The 17,560-nt window shown below is 37.0% G+C and overlaps 1 protein-coding gene across 2 annotated transcripts in view; it reads left to right on the top strand.

The window, feature by feature from the left end:
* Positions 1–17,560, top strand: part of OSBPL9 (oxysterol binding protein like 9) — a 63,818-nt gene that overhangs the window by 10,390 nt on the left and 35,868 nt on the right. For both annotated transcript variants that reach the window (XM_080406267.1, XM_080406266.1), the window contains exons 3-4: positions 3,157–3,235; positions 15,626–15,702. In XM_080406267.1, coding sequence (XP_080262393.1) covers positions 3,157–3,235; positions 15,626–15,702 — 156 coding nt within the window. The remainder of the gene's footprint in view (positions 1–3,156; positions 3,236–15,625; positions 15,703–17,560) is intronic.

Below are 17,560 nucleotides of genomic sequence, written 5' to 3'. Positions count from 1 at the left end.
ATGCCCAGTTTCTACCTTGTGTTCATGCACGTACCAAAAGTATTTCTTGCAGAAGTCTTTTTTCTGTATTTTTTCCCATTCCTTACAGAATCTCTGGTTCCAATATGCAGCAGTCTTGTGAAGAGCTGATGTAAACAGGGGGATGGAGTCAGGAGTATGATGGGTATGAATGGGAGCATTTTGAGTCTTGGAATAAGAGAAGTATAGGCAAGGGGATCTGTGGTCTGGCACATCATGTGATGAGTGTTGCAGCAGAACTCTGCTTCTTCCATTACTCCTTCCTCTGTTGTTACTCCTTTCCAGTCTTTCTGTGGGCTTAATAAAGGGGTACCTACAGCCTTTGGAAACTCATACAAAGAATCTCCAATCACTTGGATTCCAGATGACTTTTTTCCACTTTCCCTTGTTTAATGTATTGATGTCTTAATTTGGAATTTCTTTAAGGGTAATGTAAACTCAAACCATTGTCTAGAACATGACATCCCCAAAGATTCATGAGGATGTTTTTCTATTGTGCAGAAAAATTTAGTCTGAAAAACCATGCCTGCTTTAATAGTGTTGTGAGCCTGTCAATGTGGAGGTTGGCCTCAGCGTGTCAGTTTGGGAAATACTAAAAGTGAACAATCTGTTCAATGTTGCATGATCCATCTTTATATGTGTTTAACATAAAATGATCCCTTTCTCTTCCCCCATCTGCCGCTCTCCCACCTCAGATTACCCTTTGGAGTTTTCTGAAGGTTTGCTGACTCCTCCCTCCTTTCTCTGAATGTGTGTAGGGATTTTTTATGGAAGAAGGAATCTTTATTTTTTCTGCTTTTGTAAAGCAGCTCTTCTGGCAGATGACAGTGATACTGATAGCTGAACAGATGGGCTTCTGCAGTCTGAAATTCTATCAAAGAGGTTTTCTGTTTAGAGTAATTGTTGATTTGTAACTGTAAGTGTGAACATAAACAAACATGTAATTTAAGCAATTTGGCTAAAATACTTCCGATTTTCTTGAACGGATTTTTAAAAGCTTGTTCCTCACCTTTTTGCTCTTGATACATGTTTCATAGGCCTGAAGTTTCATCTTCAGATTCTTTTCTTGACTGTCGTAGTGTACTTAGCAAGGTATATTCATAGAGAAATCTGTCATCTATACTATGCGTAAGTCCTGCTGAAGTTTTCTGGAATATACACTTAAACTTTCACAGTCTAGTTTTTCTTTTGCTTGTTTATATGTATTATCTGCATGACAACAGAAGCATCTTCTATGCTGAGGCTCAGACCCTTTGCCTCAGTGTTGCGATCAGAGCTTCTGCACTTGATGGAGCATTGTGTGGCCATCACAGACAGCCCTGTGCTCTTCCTGCTCCTCGGTTCCCTCCCACCACTTGGGATAAAGGCAGGACTTTGTTGTCCTAGTCTGACCTTTTTTAGCCTTATGTTAGTTTTACCTATAATCTTCGGGGAGAATATCTTCGTCATGTTCTTGGTGTCTGACTTACAGGTTTTTGATATAGCTAGTGAGGAGAATGATATTGTACAACTTGCAGTGATCTGATTTATTGCATAGCGAAACATGTACTTAAAGTGCCAAACTATTTTCTTTATCTATTGGTATATTTAAAAAAAAGAAAAATAATTCTGGAAAAATGAATCTGGCCCATCATGTCATGCTGCTGGCATACTGTTTGGTTACCAGATAGTCTCTGAATATAATGGCTAGTCGGCTGGTTGTTGTTATGTCCTGGCACTGAAAGTATTCAGAAGTATACTGGCTTGGGTACACTTTTTGGGTGCCTCTTTTATAGTGATCACATAACTGTCCTTGCAAAGCCTGTATGGAAGATACTCTTTTGGAGAAGTGGTACATTTTTGGCAGTTGAGGGAATGGAGCTATCCTTTCCTGCTACGTGCCCTTGAATTACATATGGTTAGTGCTGTTCTTAAATAGGACCTGTGTCTTCCACTGTCTTGTGGTGCCTGTGACAGTCTCAGCCATGTATGAGCTGGTACCATTGGCCAGAAACCTCATACAGGGGCTAGGAAGAATGTGTGTGAATAAGATTGATTCAGATCCTTCTGCCCCTAAGTCTGTACCAAAACAATTCTTATGTTTTGGCCGGTCTGATAGGTACCTGACCCCCTGCTCTGTAGTTGGTGTATGGTACCTGGCTGAATGAAATGAAGCACTTGTTGGAATTCACTCACAGCCACTCGTACTACTGTTACTTGCCGTTTACTCTGACAGTAAGAGCAAAATTTACCCTAGAAATATGTCCACCTTCCAGTGATGTCTGTTTTGTCTGAGGGAGAAAGACAAAACAGATCCTGATGCCATGGCTCCTGGAGGAGAAGAGAAACTGAGGAAATTAATTGGTGATTTTTGAACTAAATGTTGTAATTTGTTGGAATTGGCAGAGGCCTGGAATGGTTCTTTTTTCACTGTCATCTTCTCCTGGGTGAAACTGTGTTATTTATTAAGTGTTTTAGGGGGCAGGAATGAAGATGTGGATAGATTTTTAAAAAGCTAAGCACAGGTGGCCTTTAACTCTAAAATTTATTTGGATTTCCTTCTAATAATTCATGAGGAATTAGAGGACAAAGCTAACTGGTTTTGATATATCCTGATGACTTACTGTTAATATTTACTTAGGGACTGAAAATTAGATCTTGCAGGGTACCAGTGACCCGACACGATGGGCCAAATTCATTCTGCTAGAATGATTTTTTTTTTTTAATAGACTGGTAGATAAAATCAGGTCAAGAGCTTCTTTTTATAGAGTATCTATGAATTAGTATTTTTATACATGGAAAGTACTTACACAATATTGTTCCCCACTCTTCTTTAAAATATAAGTTGGAATGTAGTAGAAAACTGTTTACTCTAATGATGCTGTAGTGTAAAGCCACCTCCATTACAAAAATAAAAGATGCATGGTATTATCTAATAAATCACAGTTTTACAAATAATTACTGTTCTTATCAGCAACTAAAAATTTATTCAGGAACTGACTTGCATCCTGTGAGTAAACACAGAATCGTTCTGCTCTTTACTGTATTCAGTTTGCTTCTAATTTGTCAATGCTGTTTAAATTCCAGTGGTGTAGTGCTGGAGTGTATGCTGCTGATGTCACTGCTTGCCTTATCAGGATTTTGTTCTTTGTTTCACAGGGAGCTGTGATTGGTATAGACGATGAGGACGACAGCACCTTCACAATAACTGTTGATCAGAAAACCTTCCATTTTCAGGGTGAGCTGAAAGAAGAGATTGTTTTTTTCTTATAATAGATTCCACTTGTATTTGATGGATGATTTTAAATGTTTGGCAACAGAACAGCATGAATGAGCACACTGAGAACATTCTGGATCCAGGGGTGCTGCAGGTTAGGCAGGGATTTACATCTGCAGTGGATACATATGTGCTAGAAAGAGACTGTAGCTCTAGCAGGATTTGGAGATTAAAAATGTAAAGAATAAATCACTCAAGGGGAGGAAGTAATGGGCTTCTGATTATGGGTTCCGCTTGCAAAACGTTTCTGATCTGCGTTATCAAGATACAATTATGCATTTCTGTATGAAGAGAATCAAGACCGGTCTGAAGGTTGCAATTTGTATCCAAATAGAACTTAATACTCAATTATGAGGAGACTAGAGGCAACATTTGGCTTAAAGGTGGAGCTTTGCTTCAAGATTTACCAGCTTGCATTCATTTCATCTACATTTCTGTGTCTTGTCTGCCAGTGACCATTTCTCTGCTATTATCCTTTTATTCACATTTACTAACACCAATGCCATCTGCCACTGCTATGTTTCGTCATTGCATGCTATGGTTCACCGGTAGAAAGGGTAAGGTACTATATAATTGTTATGTACTCCTTAAATTATTTTATCTGCAGCAGTAGAACAAAATACTGTGATAATATTGGCTAGAGAACTTATCTTTTCTGACTGTTAAAATCTTAGGGAAGTGTGATGAAAATATTTTTCAACTAACATTTGCTAGTCCTTTTGCTTTTCCTCTAAAATGTAGTGACTAAATCATTTAATTGCTTTGCATAGAGCTGGAAACTGTACATTTCCAAGAGGCACATTTGCATTTAACCGGTCATATTAATTTATGTAAACTGGAATAATTCATTCTATACCCTATACTGTACTGTACAGGTTTTAAAAATCAGTGATTTGGTAATGGGAGTTATCTTTAGTACTGCTGTATTTTTGAGAACATTTCTAATGATAAACATTAATTGTACACCATATTGTTACTGGCATCTGTATTCCTTGTGCTACAGTTCTTCCTAAATGCTGCTTCCGTACTCTGGCTTTTCACTGCATTAAGCCTCATAAACATACCTTCATAATGCTGAGCTCACAGTAATGCTTAAATCTACTGTTTCCAAGGATAACTGATGCAATGCAAGCTAATTGCTAATGTAGTAATGGAATGCCATACTAACGGCAATCTTTCAGTACTATGAAGCTAAATACTGCTGAATATTTGAGAATTTGATACAGGTAAATCTGGAAGTCTGTGATCTATAGTTACTAAGATATACCTTTTTTAATAAGCCTTATGTGCAGTGATTTCTTATATGCTATATTCTCTTTTGGATAGTCAGATATCTTAAGCCAAGACTGGTACTATTTGATACAAGTAGTGTTCTGCTTTAAGTAATATTGATAGTTTTTGAACACCAGTTTTGTCACATAACGTCTCATGCTTTATAATCTCAATTAGTGTGCATTTCATACCAGTTCAGGATTCATGTATGCTCCTTTAGTGGTGAACTAAGATCTTGTATACTATTTTCAGTATTATGCTTTTTCTATTAGCATATTATGAAGATAACATCCCTGCTATCCAGAAAATTATATTAATACTGTGCTTGTGTCATTATTATATGTGGCTGTAATGTGAAAATGTAAAAAGACAGGTAAGATATTAGTGCTGGGATATTTTGGTATAAAACAGATTTGTGGATCTGTATCTGTAGTTCTTACAGTCACTGTAAATGTATTCTCACTTCATGCAGCCCTTATCTCATATATATATATATATATATATATTTATATATAAAATGTTTGGCCATTATATTAAATGAATTCAGTATTACACAGGCTTTAATTTATGTGAAATACAGGTCACTATCAGCCATGAATGGTGAATGGGTAATAATGTAAATACTACAAAAAGTATTCTGAGACTACACAGGATACATAGAACAGATTCTGGGAATAATCCAGGAAAATGTACAGTATTCTTAACATTTTTTTTCTAAGAGTTTTTTAAATACATCATCCAGATAGAGCTTTTGTTCTGCGAGATAGTCATAGCTATAAATATATCCACCCTTTATAAAAAAAGTCTTGTACAAGAGAATGCTGCAGAAATGGCAAATTTTTAAAAGGTACAATCTCTTCCTTCTTACTGCCTGCCTTCATTCTCAGAGACAGCTAAGGTTCCAAACAAACTGGAGCCTAGTTGGAAAAACAACAGAACTTTTAAAATTCCAAGATTTCAAGGATCTGCTGAGCTGTGTCTACGTTAGGGTCCCATCTGCAGTGGAACAGTTTCTTTTTCAGCCTCCAAAAGAAAAATGCTTTCAGGTACTCAGACTTTAAGTACTGATTGGTGAACACTTGAATCTTCTTGGTCTCAGTGAGATTTTGCTGATAGGCAGTGATAGAATTTGAATTTGGGAAAAGAAGGAAAAGCTTCATACCGGATTAATTAATTACTTCTCAATGTCAGTTGCTCAAAATTGTGCATCTGTCTAAAACTCTAGAGATGTAGGTAATGAGATGAAGGGCAAATGAGTCATTTAAAGATGTCTGAACAACTTCTCACATGTTTGTTATTCCTGTATGTGTATGTATGTGTGTAACTGAATTTCTGAAGCACTAAACCTCTAGCATCTCCCACTAAGATTTGCCAGTCACTGGATCTTGGTAAATTCTAAGTCTTCCCAGTGTGTAGTTCATATTTTGTTGCCGCCTGTGACAGTCTTCCTCTATCCTGTTTGCAGCTGTGCTTCCTAGTGGCCATCCCTGTATTGAACATTAGTAAAAGTTAAAAAGTTTTTATTACAAACAAAATATAGGCTTTGAATGATGACTGCATACATATCAAACAGTATCCATATATGTCATGCCTGGGTATAAAGGAAAGAAGTGAATTGAATAAATATGGGCAATAAAACCAACAGCAGTTTTGGTTTTACTGTCAGCTTAACAGCTCTGCCAGAGTGCCCAGAAGATTATTCCCTTTATTGTACTGCTGTATCACACTAGAGGAGGAAGGGGGGAGTAGAATGTCCACAGAAATTTTAAGATAGGTTTAAAAGTAATGTATTCCATCTCGTGGTTGGTCCTTGTTTGGTCATACCATATATCCAATGCCATGGCTTGGTTCTAAGGCTTCTGAATTAGGTAGATCTCAAAGCACTCCCTCATGGGTTTGTTCAGATTAGATGTAAAAATCCATTCAAGTTATTGCAAGACATTTGGGATAATACTCTCAGTCTAATGTACCTTCCTGTCAGGAAGCTCGCTCTTGGTAATATGTTTTTTCTTAATGTAATACTTGTCTCTGTTCTAAATGTTCCATAACCTTCAAGCACTGTGGGGTTTTTTTTCGTTTGGTTTGGTTGTTGGTTTTGTTGTTAAATTTCTTTTAACATCTTCATATCATCACCTAGCTATAAGCTCTTTCTATTTGGAAAGTCGGTTCTTCTACCCTTCATAGCACTTAGCTGCTCTTTCTGCTCACTAGCATGCTCTTGGCTTAAATTCAATAGTGGGAACATGATGTTCAGGATAGTCCAGCAAGGGTATTGTTACCTTCTTGGTATTTGAATTGCTGTCTAACCTGAAGCAATAATGGCTTTTATTTGGACTCAAATACTTCATTAAACACACACTGTATGCAGAAAGAAGAATTTAGATTTTTAAACTCCTACCTGAAAACCCAGCTCTTATTTTTACAGCCTGCAGCATAGTTCCTTGGAAGGAAAATCAGCCTTGTCTCCACTGTTTCATGTAATAAAGGACTGAAAGATTGGAATCAGTCCAGTGCATTGATCTGAGATGATTTTGCTTTACCTTTTGTCTTTACTTTCCTATTCCTGCCACGAAAGTATCTTGAGAAATGAAGCATGAATGTTGCTGTGCAACTTGCTCTCCTATTACATGAAAGCTGTCAGCCGGTAAAGGTAGATTTCTCCTTCTTCCCCATCCTGCCCCAGTTTCTAGCATGACTTGTGTCTGCTTACCATCCATCCCAGCTGAGAAAAGAGGGAGATATGCACAGCAAGAGGTTGTCTTAATGTTATAAAAGCAGGGAATTTTTGTTGGTGTGGGACATGGCTATTACTAAGGATATACTGGGGCCCACAAAGGCCTTAGCTGCTGAGCATATCAGAATTTGAGATTTTAAGTGTTCGTATTAAGTATCAAGATTAAGTATAATGGTTTTAGACCTGTGTTTCACAGCTACTTGGGGAAATAGTCAAAATCTAGTTTTCTATAAAACCTCAACATTGTCCACCAAATAGATGACAGGAAGCTGATTGCCCTTGTGGTATAAAGAGGCACTTTAGTCTATCAGATTACCCAATTTAAATAATGATTCATAAATTGCAGCCTTTTCCCCAAAAAGTTTTGAGAGCTTTTTAAATTTTATATTGAAAAATGTCTATAGAGAGATTTTGGTGAAATCAAGATGTAGAAATTTTAGGTCTGTCCTGCTTTCCTCAATGATGTTTATAACTGCTGTGACCGCATCGTTTATCCTAAGCTAAATTTTTCATGGCCTTTTGGGGTTCTGGTGGTGCTGAAACAGTGAATTCCTCTATGCTATGCTTTCAATGGTGCTTTTATATTGCAGAGGAGCGTGAGCAGCTATGTTAAGAGTAAATCTTTCAGCCTTGTCTCTTCATACATTTACATCAGAGCTGAGCTACCTTCCCTCCTCCCTTTAGCTGACCAGGTCTGTGCTGCACAAAGTTCAGGGCTGCATCTTGTCCTCTCCTGACTGGCAAAACTGCAAAAAATCCTCTGTGAACCAGAACTAGGTTTAGATTTTGCAGTATGATTTTTCTGTCTTCTTCTCTCTTCCATCTTTCTCCTTTTTGCTATTAATGTGTCATACTAATATTTTGAGTAGTTGGATCTTGTAACCAGAGCACAAGGAATGGTGGGTGGTTGTGCTTTTACTGTTGCACGCAGTTCCTTCTTGCACTCGTTGCATCCTGTGTTATAATTGTCTGTTTTCTAATCATACCATGAGGCTATCTGCACTTAATTTTTATGGTCATATATAAACACATCTTGGTTTTCCATTTCTTGAGGTTGAAGTAGTAGATTTCAAAATGTATGTTAAACTTGAGAGTAGCAAAGGAAATACCTTGAAACAGTATTTGTGTGATGTGTTTTCTTTTTTCCTTGCTCTGGAAGATACACTATATTTATTGCTTGTTATTTTGGCATCAACATGAATCTTTTATCTCAACTGTATATATGATACATGGCAACTATTTTGGAAGGGGAGAAATGGCCAGAAGAGGTCTCACTATAAGGAGGGGAGGGATACCGAGAAGTTCAACACTCTTTTCCTTCTGTTTTAACAAGAAATTCCAAGTAGCAATAAACTTGAGTTTGACCTGTTAAACTGAGAGGTATGTTATTGGCTAAGGAAAATGGTTATATTTTTGTTCTTCTATTTTTATTTTTTTTAATTCAAGCCTTGAACTTGTAGTTTCTGAGCTAGTCCAACATGATCTGCAGTGACTTTTAAAAGGCAAACATACCTTGAAAGCCATTTCCACAGACTATACTATACAAACTATTATTTAGTGTTATAATATTTAAATATTGGCATTCTCTGGTGAAAACCCAGATAATTGCAGATTGTCCCACATTCAAAAATGTTTAATTGCAAAATTATACATTGTGTATGAATTCCCAGAGAGAACTAATAGCATCTTGATCATGTATCTCCGTTGTCACACAAGTTTCCACCTGAAGATATGTTTATGGGCTGATTGTAAAGCTTGCTAAAAATGCTTTTGAGCATAGGTAACAGTGAAACAGGAGTTTAGTTGGTTTCTCAAGATCACGGATTAATCTTACTAATACATTGTACACAGGAGACCACTTGATGCTTTTTCTTTGGCCAAGATTAGACTTTCTGTCTTGTGACTGCACAGGAGTCTTCTGTAGGTACAGGGAGATCAACGAAAGGAGGGTTGATTTATATGTGTAGGTGGAGAATGGCACCAGGAGGGAGATTAGTGGAGAGGAGAATAATGGTTGTGACAACTCCAAAATTATATAGAGGAAATACGGTACTGAGACTATGTTCAACCTACTGACAGATGCAGGAGCTGCATGTGTTAGAAGAGTATTTACAAGCAATGAAATGATAGTGTTTTTGTAGGTTTGTATGAAACCCTGCTTCATCTTACATGTTTTCCCATGGTTTGAAAGGCCTTCAGTGACTTTAAAAAGTTACTTGTTTAGCCACAGAACAGCCCTTTGATGTTTGACTTTTCCACCTTATTAGACACTACTGATAAAATCTCTCTCCATTGAGATCCATGGCAAAAAATCCTATCGATCTCAATACAGTCAGAATTTCACCTCTATCATCTGGTTATTTGTGTGTAAAGATGCTACATCAGTTCTGCACTTGGCTGAGAAAATACAGGAATTTTGCATAAAAATCGGTGAAAGTTATGTCAGAATGAAGGCTGCATAATTGACTCTATTGACTCTGTGGGTGTAATAGACTTTTTTTTTTTTACTGAGTTCTGCCTGTAAGTAGGTCACAGTGAATGAAAATAAAATATGCATTTCATTTTGTGACAGTATGGTGTATTTATAAGTAATCCAGTGACTTTAACTAATTCTTGAGGCTTTTCTTTCATCCTAGTGCCCATGTAGATGCACACAGGAAAAAAGAAAAACACCAGTATGCTAATTCTGAAGTGATATGTTTTGTATATTCTGTCTTCCAAGTACTGCTGTGCATGACCTAGAAATGCTGGTGGTAAATGCTGTACTGTGGAGCAGAGTTGTTAAACTTGTTTATATCTAATCTTTAGATGCCATCAAGCTTAGGCTAGAAAAAGTAATCTGTTTTATGTTGTACTCTAGCATTTGGTGTACATTATATAAACACATATAATCTCTTCACAACAAAGCAAATATTATAGAAACTCTAAATTACAAAATTTATTCTCTATTTGAGAAATTATTAGAGGCTGGGAGCATTTAATGTAGTTGCATTTCATTTGCCTTCTTATCCTCATGGAATAGAACTTTTACAAATCTCTGCCGTATCTGACTTGGCAGTTTGGGAAATTCAGAGATAAGGGACTATTTTAGGAGTTGTAAAACATCATTCTTCTGAATTACAGAAATTCCTCAGTAGAAGCAATGATTCTTGTCTTCAGTACTTTTTTCATTCCATAATTTTGTCCTTGGTAAAATAATTGCTTTTCTTTCTTTGTACCTCCTCTAGGAAAGAGTTCATACATTTTTCTAGTATATAATGGATGTTAAAATATCTGGCAAATAAGCCCAACCAGACAGATCACAAAAAATGCACGACTTCAAAAATATTATTATCATATTAAATTTCACTGTAACGCAATTACATATTTCTCAAGTGTGCTTCTCTGACCTAGTCATAAATAGGACTGTGATTGTGTTAAATACCCCGTGGTTATCTCAGACATGCCTGAGATGTCATAATAAATTATACAGGTACCTTTTGAAGGATGCATTGTAGACACAAAGGAGTGAAAGGTTAAGCATATGGGAACAAATTGTAATCTAGTTCATAAAAACTAATTCTACTAGAAAAATGTAAAAATAGCTTAACTGACATAATCACAGTAAATTTGCGGTGTTTCAGCCATTAATGATTCACCTCTTGCTTAAAGCATTGGGCATATAACTCTATGGGCATGTAGTTGGGTCTGTGTGCAAATATTCACTGTTAAATTGCAGTAAAAACTGAGTTAATGATTCTGGCACTTGAAATAGAGGAAAGTGCAGAGACTGTTAATGTTCTTTCAGCTGCAGACAGCATTGATATTTTCGTGGATAGCTGATGCTCTAGTCCATCTTGAATTTCAGCTGACAAGGTAGCCGTTGCGTTAACCCCTCAGACTAAGATCCACAGTGAATATTTGTGTAGTGTAGTGGGCTTCTCTATTTAATTTCTTTTTCTAATTAGTATTAAAAAAATTGAATCACTTATGAACAGCTGAAGTAACACCTTTATGTTTTTTAAGTGCTATGTAGATGTCTGGGTATTTCTTATTTGTCTGTTGGAATACTGATTCTGGAGTCAGCCTAGGAAACAGTAACTTGATGGTCTCTTGCCCCCTGCTCTTCCTCTTTCTAGTTTTGTGTCAGGAGGGACCAGGTATCATTCCTCCATTTTCATATAAGCACAGATACTAGTGAAATTCCTTGGACTAGGTAATAATTGCCATATCGCAAATATGTTGGCGGAAAGAAATTCTGGAGTAGCTTTCCCATAGGAACTGGGGAAGGGATTAACTTTAAAATGGAGCCTGATCAAATCAAGAAAAAAGAGTGATTTCAGGGTACTTGAGACACAGGACTAACGAGCAAAACATTCTTGTCTCCTATCTGCTGAAGAAAGCCTCCAGCATTTGCTGATACAGAGTGGATATTATGTAGTGTGCATCACAAGCTTTTTAGCTGAAAAGATATTAGAGCTTTTTCTTTGGCCAGAGTTGCCCTCTTTAGATAAAAAAAGGCCTGGATATCTAGCTTTCCATACATATGAGTGGATAATGATCTCTGACCATTGTGCGTAGATTTTTCCCATAAATTGTTTCTGAGTGTGTTGGCTAATCTCTTTTTTGAATGTTCCCATTGATTTTTTTTTTTCATCAGTGATCTTTTGGCAGCTGTTCAGTTCTAAATTGCTTTTACCATTAGGGAGCTTTTCCTTGCACCTAATCTCACAGCAGCCATTTTGATTAGATTTAATATAACTTTTCTCACAGCTTGCTTTACTAAAAACTGCATCCTACTGTTTTCTCCATGGTTTTCTTAAAAGAGAGTATGGAGGAGAGCCAGGAGGATCTGCTGTTGATGATAGATGGTCTGAAAGTTAAACCAGTGTCCTGAACAGAGTGCTTAAAAGGTTACAATGCAGTGTGTTTCCGTGCAGTAAGCAGTCCTCTCATGGCAGTGTTCCTGGATCTGTCACGGCCAAGAACTTTGTCTTAGTAGCAGGATTGATGAGATTCATACGTTCTACCTAAGGACTGATCATTGTATGCCGTAAGTTTGCAATGTCTAGTATATGAGGAAAAAATACAGCTTCTATTCCTCCTGCTCAGCTGTGGTAGAAAGAGGGATGAAAGGGCTATTAGAGGAATAGAAGCTTCAAAAGTTTAGTTTATTTATGAACACAGGAAAGTCAGTTCAGTTTTTGAACTGTACTGAGTGGGTGGTTTCTGGGTCTTCCCTGCTGCTGTAAGCCTTCTCTGTTCCTTTAGTGGTTCATATACAAGTCTTGATGCGATAACCTTTATTAATGGGCTGCTGTATATTGAGATTGGCATTTAACTAATGCAGTGACCTCTCTTTGCTGGCAGCATGGAAGGTCATAGGAAGTCTGTCGCAGTACAAGGATTAATTCGCTGGTCTACAGCTTAATTGTTCCTTTTTTAGTTTAAATAATTGTGGGCAAAAAACTTGAACCATGGGATTTTTGTAGCCCGTGAATTACTTAGTAGCTCCTCAGCGACTTGTACCCCAGTTCCCCTGTAAGATGTTCTTTGGGGCTGGGAGATGGTCGATTAAAAAAACCCACCAAAACCCAGACAACAAACTCGAGAAACCTTACATATGTTGAAATACGTTAACCACCCGCACTTTGAACAGACCTTTGAAAAGTTGACGCATCGATACATTTGAAGTACTGATAGATTAGTGACACAAGTAACTTTATATGATTACTGTTCAGGGGTGACTGGTGTAAGAAGCATAAGCTTGATTAATATGTCTGTCGGGACTAGGCAAAGGGGCCTGTTCTTGATAAGCAGAACCAAAGAAGTTAATAAGCATTAAAATTATGATCAGAGGAAAAGATATCCAATTCTAATTGACTAATTCAGTAATTGAAATTAGTGCTAAAGTGTAAGCTATGCTGTGAAAAAAGAACTGGGTGTTCGTGTTCATATGTGTACATAACGTGAAAAGAAAAACTATATTTTGCACATTGCAAAATGTATTTAGCTTAATGTAGTCATCTGGGCAGAGTTCATATGGTTTCTGTACCTTCATCGTGTCTGGTTTCACTGCATTATAAACTTGTCCTCAGCACCTGCTTCAGCTTTTGCATTAAAATACAGAGAACTAGTAGGAAGAACCCCTCTAAGTTAGAAATTCTTTCTAATGAGTTTTGGAGAGTATTACAGATGGCAAAACACAGCTTTTTAGTATTTGATGCAGATCCTGCAGAAAAGTTACTTACCTGCTGTTCCAAGTAAAATTTAATTACTTTAACAACTTCTTACAGACTTCCTTTGTGCATATGAGAGCACTTTGGGTAGTCACTTTCCCTTATGTCTAGTTTTAGTTTGTGCAGATTAATGGTAACATTACCAGAATCCCTGGGGCGATTGATCACACTTTACTATTTTAAAAGAATAATGAATAGGGATTGACTTGTAATATCTGGGAAAATATGTATTTTTTTTAAAAAAAATTAGCTACATTTCAAACTGGGCTTTTACTTTTACTTTGCATGTAATGGAAGTTTTGCCCCACTACTTTGTGAGGCCACCTCATCAGTTAGACTCAGAGCAAGTTTCTGTGTTTAAAAGACATTCTGCATATTTCTCACAAACACAAAAATTGCCAATTCTTTTCTGATGGTTTTGTTAATTTGACATAAATAGTGTATATATACTGAAGTAAACAATGCAGTATATTTATGTTGATATTGATGGAGTTTTCTTTGGGGAGTCTAGAAAAACCTACAGCTTCTTCCTCCTAAAGGCAGGGAGATATTCTTCTGTGGATTTCTGATTCTCCTTCTCTCATCCCTTCCTCTGGCCAATGAAATACCCTTGATGGGAATGGATGTGTGAACAAATCATAAATAATTTCCTAAAGGAGGGTTTATTTAACATCTTTGGAAAACCTGTGGTGTTTTTGAGTACAGATGGGTTTGTGCTGCAGAATACCAAAGAATAAAAACAATGGAAACATAAGGGCGAGAAAGGGAACATTGAAAACAAAGCATTTTGAGGCTGAAGGGAACATTTCAGTATAATAACTTAGAGATATTTCCTCTGAACTCCATAACAAATAAGTCAGATAAGAATCTTAGTTCTCCGATTCATAATAGGTGCTAGCTCACTTAAGCTTTCCTTGGTTTTAGCAGGCTTCCTGTTGCTTTTAAATACCTTCCACTTGAATGAGGAACTAGAAACAATTGTCAATAACTATTCTAAACCTGTATATGGGCCACTTTGTTTGCAGTTTATTTAACGCCCTCTGGATTTTTCTCTTCTTTCTTCACCAGGAGTCCACTGGCTCTGTCAGCTGTTTGCTTTTTAAACACTCTTTAGATCTCAGCAAAGAACTCTTTTCAAACTAGCGAAGAAAAGCAGTATCAGCGGGGGGGAAGAGTGTGTGTGTGATGATAGTCCTTACCTGTTTTGATCTGTTCTTAATCTTCCTTCTCCAGCTCCTTTTCTCTTCGTTGTCCCCTGAGTCCTGAAAACCATCCACTGCCTCCTTTAATCATGACTTAATAGATTGCTTTCTTAACTACCACCATCTGCAACTGAGAAGCATAATCATCTTCTTTGGTCATTACATCCTGACTTGGATTCTTAATTAAAACTGTATGGTGGTCTGTTGCAGAAGTATGACAATATTATTGTGTGCTGTTGTTTACATATGATTCATGTTCTAATCAGTTTGAGAGTTTAAAAAATGTTTATTATATACTTCATTATTTGTTGCGCTTCATTATTCACACTGGTTATCTGTAAGAGGTCTTTGTCCTGTCTTAGGAATCCATACCAGAAAGACTAACTTATTCAAAGTTACTATGTCCACACTGAAGTAGAATTACTGGATAATTTATTACAGGTTGAACAGCTTGTTGTAACTAAGAAAATTTAAAAATTACTTAATAAATTAAATGAGGAATGTCTGTGCAAACTCTCTTTGCATGTATGCCCCTAAAGATGAACAAGAGATAGTTACAAATAGCAATAATGCAGAACTGTTCTTGTATTTGTCATATTCTTACACTTACAATTATTTTCTTTTTGATATATAATTCAGAGTCATTAGTAGAACAAAGTTTCTACCAAAGCTTAACAGCTTTTTGCACGCATAATTATTCAAAACAGTACCACTGAGTAAATTAACATAATAATGTAACAGACCTGTAACCACAGAAGAATAAACAGGATATTAAGACAATTGTGGAATTATGTTCCTGGTGACTTAACAAAAAAAATATGGTTTAACTTCCATATTTAGTAAGGACATCAGATGTGTTGGCTTATGACTTTTTAGTACGTAAGACTGCGTATAATTTAATAATATCTTTTGAATACTTTTTCAGCTCGAGATGCTGATGAGAGGGAGAAGTGGATTCATGCTTTAGAGGACACCATTCTCCGCCATACACTCCAGCTTCAGGCAAGTTTTACTTTCACTTTTAACTTGTTTTTACTTTCTTTTTTTTGAAGCAATGAAATACAATGGCATGACTGCTAATATCAAACAAATCCTGTATAACACCTGGTCATTCTGCAGCCCGTACAGTCAGATACAGTAAGACATTGGTACAGGTACCTGAGGTTAGGTTCAAGTCTTTCTGTTAATATTTTCTTGTCTTACTATCAGGAAAAGTCAGTATAAGACTTCCCTTTATTAACTCATATTTTTAATTGGTGGTTCCTGACTTATTGTTGTACATTTAGTAGTTTGGGTTTTGTTTGGTTGGTTTTTTTTAAACTAGGAGTTAGTCCTTTTTGGGTCAAGCCTGTTATGTGCTTGTACACCACCTAATTTTGAAATTGAAATGAGACAGCAGCATTGAACCTCTTTCTCGATGACAAAAATGGTACATAGCTAATGTTTGAATCCACTGTGTAAGCTGGGTTTCGGTAGCTTTTCGGTTCTAAAAACCAATAATTGGTCTGAGGATGGTTCTTAGCACTAGTTATCTGAGATCAGTTTCTGGTGATACTCTAGATTTGGGCATGTCTATAAGACTTGCTAAGCCTTTATCTTTGCTCTGGCAAGAAACCCTTAATGAAAGGGATTTTCTCATATTTGGTTTGCACCACGAAAGTATCTGATAACAGTGTAGAAACCTTGTAACAGGTTTTCACTATTTGTGTTGAATAAAGATTTGGTATGCTTTTGGAATACAGCAAGAGAATTAGGTCTTTTCACAGTTGACACTGTGTGAAGATACATTAAAATCCCTGATACCACAGAAAGAGAAGCTTATCAAGACTGATAGAGATGACATTTGCCCAATCTAAAGAACAAGCCTGAATTTATCCCATCCAACTTCAGGTACTTGTGAAATCTCAGTCAATTTACCTTAATTTCCTGCTAAACAGCGGTTTTCAACCTTTTTTTACTTATAAAAGACCACTACAAATTTTCCAGTGAATAGCAGATCCCTGGATAAAAATTCAAGTTTGACAATCAGCTTTGTATCCCTAGAAACGCGTCACGGATATTTTAGAAGTAATCTCTCCATCTGGACACAGTAGCTGACCACAGACTGAAAAACTCTGCCCTGCACTGGATGTGAGGAGACAGAGATTATCTAGAGAGCACCATATGGATGTAGAAGGGCTGAGCTCCCTCCCAAGGCTTGCCTCGTTCGCCATCCTCAGCTTGGAGAAAGTGAATAGGTGAAAGTGAGCTGTCCTATTTAGGGTTTGAAATGAAATAAAAGTTGTTTTCTCCACCCGGGAGACTTTTTATGGCATGGAGATACAGCATACAGAAACGAAACACCAGAATATACCGTGGTTTTATTAAAATAAACATCTCCACGCTCTCTACAAATTGTGATTGTAGTTTTATTGGTAGATGTAGATTTTCAGGATTGTAGGTAATAACAGAACTGCTGCCTGTTATCTAACAGGTAAATGTTCCAAGAGTTTATCAAGTAAGGCAGACATATTTAGGTTAAAAAAAAAGCCCAAGTTAATGATTTATCTAGTAACATTTGAAGGAACAATTAAGAATCTAGAACTGATTGCTAAGAACATATCCTCATCCCTCTTAGATAAGCGCACCACTGAGCGTAATACCTTGTGGGCCACTGTTCGCCGTTCATTTTGAGGAACCCTCTCTGTGCCTGTCACTACCCTTTCTGTTTCAGAGGCCCTTATTTTTAGACCAGCTGGAATACCCTTCACTTACACCCTACTTAATGAACTGCCAAGGCTCACCATCTTCCTTGACGTGAGCTGCTGAGCAGACAGCGGTTTCAGAAGGAAAGAGGGCCGCACCTCCTTGCAAAATACGT

This window comes from Falco punctatus (genome assembly GCF_963210335.1).
Source record: "Falco punctatus genome assembly, chromosome: 11".
In the NCBI taxonomy this organism is placed as follows: Eukaryota; Metazoa; Chordata; class Aves; order Falconiformes; family Falconidae; genus Falco; species Falco punctatus.
The sequence above is the reverse complement of the archived record's forward strand: the minus strand, read 5'-3'. Positions and strand labels throughout refer to the sequence as shown.